The sequence below is a fragment of the Poecilia latipinna genome, unplaced genomic scaffold, assembly GCF_001443285.1.
Source record: "Poecilia latipinna isolate Pla-1442-1.1 unplaced genomic scaffold, P_latipinna-1.0 Scaffold3999, whole genome shotgun sequence".
Lineage (NCBI taxonomy): Eukaryota > Metazoa > Chordata > Actinopteri > Cyprinodontiformes > Poeciliidae > Poecilia > Poecilia latipinna.
The window spans coordinates 36197-42989 of NW_015116615.1; the positions used below are offsets into that span (position 1 = coordinate 36197).

At 49.2% G+C, this 6793-nt stretch overlaps 1 protein-coding gene across 1 annotated transcript in view; it reads left to right on the forward strand.

The window, feature by feature from the left end:
* Positions 1-6793, forward strand: part of LOC106942039 (caskin-2-like) — a 27586-nt gene that overhangs the window by 5490 nt on the left and 15303 nt on the right. The window contains exon 3 of the mRNA XM_015025212.1: positions 1583-1798. Within this exon, the coding sequence (XP_014880698.1) occupies positions 1705-1798 (94 nt within the window). The 5' untranslated portion in view covers positions 1583-1704. The remainder of the gene's footprint in view (positions 1-1582; positions 1799-6793) is intronic.

Genomic DNA, 6793 nt, shown 5'->3' on the forward strand with positions numbered 1-6793 from the left:
TGCCGGCAGTAAGTCGGGCTCGTTTCTGGTGAGAGTTGAACTCCGCCAAGGCTGCCCTTTGTCACCGATTCTGTTCAGTACTTTCATGGACAGAATCTCTGACCAGCCGAGGTGTTGAGGGGATCCGTTTTGGTGGCCTTAGGATCGCATCTCTGCTTTTTGCGGATGATGTGGTCCTGTTGGCTTCATCAGATCGTGATCTGCAGCGAGTGTGAAGCGGCCGGGATGAGGCTCAGTGCCTCCAAATCCGAGGCCATGGTCTTGAGCCGGAAAAGGGTAGAGTGCCTTCTCCGGGTCAGGGGGGTTGTCCTGCCTCAAGTGGAGGAGTTTAAGTATCTGGGGATCTTGTTCACGAATGAGGGAAGAAGGGAGCGGGAGATCGACAGGCGGATTGCCGCAGCGTCTGCTGTGAAGCGGGCGCTGTACCGGTCCGTCGTGGTGAAGAGAGAGCTGAGTGAAACAGCGAAGCTCTCGATTTACCGGTCGATCTACGTTCCCACCCTCATCTATGGTCATGAGCTTTGGGTCATGACGGAAAGAATGAGATCCCGGATACAAGCAACCGAAATGGGTTTCCTCCTCAGGGTGGCTGGGCTCTCCCTTAGAGAGAGAAGCTCGGTCATCCAGGAGGGACTCAGAGTAGAGCCGCTGCTCCTCCACGTCGAGAGGAGTCAGCTGAGGCTCGGCCATCTGGTCAGGATGCCTCCTGGACGCCTCCCTGGGGAGGAGTTCAGGTCCCACCGGGAGGAGGGGAGACCCAGGACACGCTGGAGGGACGATGTCTCTCTGCTGGCCTGGGAACGCCTTGGGGTTCCTGGAGGAGCTGGAAGATGCTGGAGAGGGACGACTGGGCCTTCTTACTTAGGCTGCTGCCCCCACGACCCGACCCCGGATAAGATGGATGGATGGATGGATGGAACCAGCTAAGAGCTGCAAACATTAATCTGATTAATGAAATAATCAGCTAATGTAGAAATTGATTAATCATTAACTGGTGAATGCGGATTCAGCAAAAGACGATCAGCTGAGAGGAAACCAGATAAATAAAATCTAAACATTTTGCTTTAAAAAAGAAAAAGTTCCTTTATCTGTAAATCTGTCGCTGTGAATGATCAAACGCTTCCTAACAGAAAGCTGCTGGTGACTGTCGGACAATAAATGTTGATTTTCTGATTTAAAATAAGAAACTAATTATTTGTTCATGTGCATTTTTAATGTGTCATATCGTTTTAAACAGGTTTAAATAGCCAAAATTTGCATCTATTTTATCCAAATAATCAATCAGAATTGATTAATCTTCAGAGTAGTCGATTAATCGCCAGCAACTGATTAACCAATAATCGATTAACTTTCAGAGTAACTGTCCCACCTGGATTTTCTGGGTTCAGGAGGATTTAAAGATGGCGGTACAAACAGGAACTTCCTGCTCAGCTGGAGGTTTAAATCTCTGCCATCTGGGTCCAAATGTGATCAGTACCAGAATTTTTCCTGCAGTGCTTAAACTCCGGAGACGAGGATGAAGATCAGACTGATGATTTGGTCTTCCTCCTCCTCATCCTCACTGCTGCCTGTCCTCTCTCAGGTCCTTCTGAAGAGGAAGAGGAGGCTGCTACTCAGGATGAAGCTCTGAGGAAGAGGGCGAAGAGGAGGAGGGATCTCAGTGAAGCCGGTTCGGTCCGGTCCAACCCGAGGAGGAAGAGGAGGATGGGGAAGGAGCAGGAGCTTCTCCAGGCGGTGAAGAGCGGAGACCTGCTGTCCACCCAGAAGCTGCTGACCCGGCTGAGGACCGGCAGGAACAGTGAGTCCAACGCTGACGGGTCGGGTTCTGGGTTCTGGGTTTGGTTTTAAATGATGTGAAGTTCTGATTGGACTTCCTGTCGTAGTTTCGGTTCTGGAAGCAGAAAACGTTTTCCAGTTGGGAAGGTTCTGTACCGGGTCCGTTAAAGGCAGATAAAAGTCTGGCTTCAGAATCCAAAACAAGCTCGTTAAAAGGTTAAAGGTCGACAGAATAAAGGTTTAGTTTACAGAATAAAGGTTTAGTTTGCAGAATAAAGGTTTAGTTTACAGAATAAAGGTTTAGTTTACAGAATAAAGGTTTAGTTTACAGAATAAAGGTTTAGTTTGCGAGCCGGAGGGGCTGAGCTGAAGATGTGCAGGAAGCAGAAACTGGATGGATGATGGATGTTCCATGTTGAATCCATTAAAATGTTTTTTTATTTGTTTTACAAAATAAAACCAATCTGCTTTCTGTCACCTCCATCTTGGATTACAAAAACATTTTGACTCATTTTGGTTTTTCTGAAGCTGACAAGCTTTGCTGGGTTCAAAGGTCATGAAGATGGAGAAGGTCAGGAACAGCGCTAGTGGGCAGAGCCAGTCAGCTCAGCTGTGAACATTTTTACAATTCTTCACTAAAAAACTCCAAAAACCTCTGATGGAAATGTGAACGTCGCCGCCTGTCTGCAGAAAGGTGGCGCTGTCTCCCTGTAATGATCTGTTAAAACACAATGGAGGACGGAGGGAGGTAGAGGGGAACGCGTTAATGTTTTTATTTCAGTCTGGAATAAATCCGGACGATCCTTTGATAAACTGAAGCAGAAATTATTGTTAATAATCCAACTGGATTTTCCCTCCACCAGCCAGCCGCAAAGCACATGGTGACAGTGGGACGAAAAGACTCCCTGTAATGTGAATAAAGCAGCGACCTTTGACCCCCAGCTGATGTTCTGTTGATTCTGGTTCTGATCTGTAACATGGAGGTGAATCCAGGCGTTCTGATCCGGTTCTGACCGGTTGCAGCGACTGAACCGAGGAGGAAGTGACCAGTGAAGCTCCAGTTTCCACTTCCTGTTTTTGGAAAAGCGCGGCTTCGGAAGCTGAGCTCGCCTGGAGTCGGATTCCCGCCTCGGAGCCGGGATGGAAAAACATTCCTGCAGGATGACATCAGCAGCCGAGTGAGGAGCTGGGACAAAGGCTGGGCCAGGTCGGGGGCGGGTCTTCATCAGCTTCAGCTTCATCTTCATCAGCTTCATCTTCATCAGCTTCATCACTCTGAAGCTTCCCGTCGGATTCTTCAGCTCCTTCCTGATAGTTTGTTTCTCACGTCATTAAAAGTTTATTTCGTGTTAAAATTCCACTTTTCCTTCAGCTCCTCATTAAATCTGTATCTTTAACACGTTTCTGTGGCAGCAACAATTTTAATGAATAAATTAAAGCAAAACGATCGAGGAAGACGAGGAGGAGGAAGATCGGCTCTATATAAATAAAAATGAACCAGAAGGAGAAAATTAGTGCTGGGACTTGATTCAAATTTTTAATTGAGGGTCAGAAAGTAATTATTCACAAACAATGAAATAAATGAACAATCAGTTCATTTCAAAACCTTTTTGTTGGTGAATATTTTAATAAGTAGATCTGAGCTGAACATCAGACATTTCTATAGCTTTAATTGGACTGAAGTTTTGTTCTAACGTTTCAATTTTTCTGTTTTTTTCAGCATAAAAATGTTGATGGAAAAACGGCTAATTTCATAAAAAACGTTTTAAGAGTTTGGTCAGAACTAGCATGGCCATCAGTTGGAAACAGACTTAGTCACCGTGTTTTTAAATATCACATTAGAAAAAGTTGATGAAAACGTAAAAAAATTTAAATAATGTTTGTGCGATAACTTGAGGTAGTTTTTGGTTTTTCAGAAAACCGATAATGTACTAAAGATGGAAACGTTAGCTGAATAAGTTCGAATGCTGCCATCTGCTGGTGGATCTGAGCCTCACCAGCGACACCACAGTCTGCTCCATGCTAGCTACCGACCGCTACTTCCTGTTTACCATGCGTAGCATCAACATCTGATGACATCACGCTAGCCTGGTTGATCCATTTCAAACAGGAAGTGGAAACACACCTAATTCATATTTCCCTTTTTTCTTTTTTGCGACATTTTCAACGTGAGCTGGAAGCTAGCGTGACGTTCGGATGGAAACATGGCGGCTGCCGCGGAGCGGAGGAATGCTGGTGTTTCCCTCTCCGGAACGCGTCGGATCGATCCCGACCTCAGGTTCTGATCTGGATCTGTAGGGAGATCACCAAACCTTCAGAACGAACCCAAACCAGTGAACAGAACCAGAACTTTCGGTTCGGAACGTCTTTCCTCCACCATTCACAGCTTGCTGAGAGCTAGCACTGCAGAATTTAGCAAGCAAACACCATCAGTTGAAGATGACTTCTGACCTATGATCCCGCAGCTGAACTCGGCCTGAAGCTGAACCAACATGGAGTCCAAACATCTCAGCAAGAACCAGACAGGCAACGATTCTTAGCACAACACCTGCACATCGTTTACAGCAGCTCGATCCGATGAAACCCGATCTGCTTGTCCTCCATGTGTGGAACTGAAGCGTCTGAGCGAGTTTGCCATCATTGACGTCAGAGTTCAGCAGCAGAAGAATCCAGACGGTAAATCTAAACAGTGATAATGAACTGATGGCACCGGGAGTCCGTGAACGCATCACAGTCCCAATTAATTAGCAGATTGAATGACAACGCAAAAAACAGATTCATCATAAAATGGTGACAAAACATCAGCAGCGGAGAGGTTTTATTCACGTCTGGTTCTGGTTCTGCTGATACCAGCTCAGGATGAATCCTGACGTTAGTTTGGAAACCTGAACATTTGGACCATTTGGAGTTGCGCGTTTGTCCTACAGCGCCCCCTGGTAGGGTTACAGGGAACTTGAACAGCCGTGATTTGGGTCATTCAGCGATAAATTAGAGGGAACATGGCGGTTCATTTTTCAGTCACCGTGTTATTAAGTTATCTATAAATGTCACAGATTTAAACTGAATATTTAATGAGCTCAAAACTATTAAATTTCTCCCTAAATATTTGGCTAGCAAGCTAAATCTTTAGCTCCCCACCATCGTCTTCCTGTCAGCCGTGACCCCTCGGTGACCTTTATGTTGTTTTCATTCCCGCTGTGCGTTCAGGCGTTGGGTCTGTTCGGTTCTGATCCGGCCTCCGACCTCCCGTTTCCCTCCTGGTCTCTAACCGGGTCAGGACATGGTTCTGTCTGAGGATCTATTGTCAGGGCGAGAAGCCGAAGCGGACCGGGACGTTTCGGACCCATCAGAATCAGCTGAGAGTCCGGATCCACTGGTCCAGGTCCGTGTTCAGGGAGTTCCCGTCAGGAAGCGAGTCCAGGATGTCTGAGCGCGCGGGGCGTCGCTCTGTAACCCGACCGTGACTCTGGATACGAGGGAGCAGAACCCCCCTCCCCGACATATTTCCTTTCCCAAACTGATTGTTCCTCAGAGCGGGGTGGGGGTGGCGTGGGGCAGATGGGGCAGTAGGAGTGCAGGGGGGGCATTGTTCTGCCCCGGCCCCTCCCAGGCAGCGGCTCACACATGGAGCTGTCTGGAACTGAACACTTCATTCTCTCTGTGTTGGGAATAATGGCCTGGTTCCAGTCCAGATCTGCTCTGATGGAACCGGCCCGGTTCCGGTCCAGAACATCCGACCAAGCTGATCCATCAGAACCATCACTCAGTCTGTTCAGTGCAGAGTGAAGATGGTTCTGACCCAGTAGAACATCCAGAACCTTCTGGGTCTCCCACTGGTGGAGGACTTCCTGGTTTCTGACAAGTCAGAGAGCAGAGACATGCCCACTTTCTCTTCTCTGATTGGTTCTGGAGAAAGTGGACCTGGAGGTTCTGTTCAACCCATCAGCTCTCCCAGAAAAGGTGGGAGTCACCATGGCAACCAGTAGCTGAGCACTGCCACTCAGCAACTTCCTGTTTCAAACTGAAGGACGGTAGAGAACTGGCCCCTGGTTCTGTTGGACCAGAACCGACTCGTCTCCAGTCCAACAGGGAGGCGATACCACCACTTGTTCTCCAGAGTGGAGGACGGGCTCAGATAAGACGGCCCCGGTCCGGCTGAGTGTTCCTGTGCCAGGTTCTGAAGGCCAGACCTGGAAGGGGACGAGGCGGTACCGCTGTGTTTCCAATCGGACCTCAGAATGACTCCGTCAAACAGCAGCGAGGGAGCCTTCGCTCTCAGAGATCAGAACTGGGTCAACAGAACTGGTGGGCCCTTGAGAAAAGCCCAGATGTTGGTTCTGATCTGGAGGCCAAAAGGAAAAGATCCACAGGTTGAGCTGGACAACCGAGTTTGGTCCTGGTTCTGGTCCCTGGTCCTGGTTCTAGTTCTGGTCCCTGGTTCTGGTCCCTGGTTCTGGTCCCTGGTTCTGGTCCCTGGTCCTGGTCCCTGGTCCTAGTTCCTGGTCCCTGGTTCTGGTCCCTGGTTCAGGTTCTGGTCCTGGTCCTGGTCCTGGTGTCTGGTTCTGCTCCCTGGTTCTGGTCCCTGGTCCTGGTTCTGGTCCTAGTTCCTGGTCCCTGGCCCTGGTTCTGGTCCCTGGGCCTGATTTTGGTCCTAGTTCCTGGTCCTGGTCCTGGTCTCTGGTTCTGCTCCCTGGTTCTGGTCCCTGGTCCTGGTTCTGGTCCTAATTCCTGGTCCCTGGTCCCTTCTTTGGCCCTGGTTCTGGTCCCTGAGCCTGATTCTGATCCTAGTTCCTGGTCCTGGTCCTGGTCCTGGTCTCTGGTTCTGCTCCCTGGTTCTGGTCCCTGGGCCTGATTCTGGTCCTAGTTCCTGGTCCCTGGCCCTGGTCTCTGGTCCCTGGTTCTGGTCCTGGTGCTAGTTCCTGGTCCCTGGTCATGGTCCTGGTCCCTGGTCCTGGTTCTGGTTCCTGGTCCTGGTGCCTGGTTCTGCTCCCTGGTTCTGGTCCCTGGTCCTGGTTCT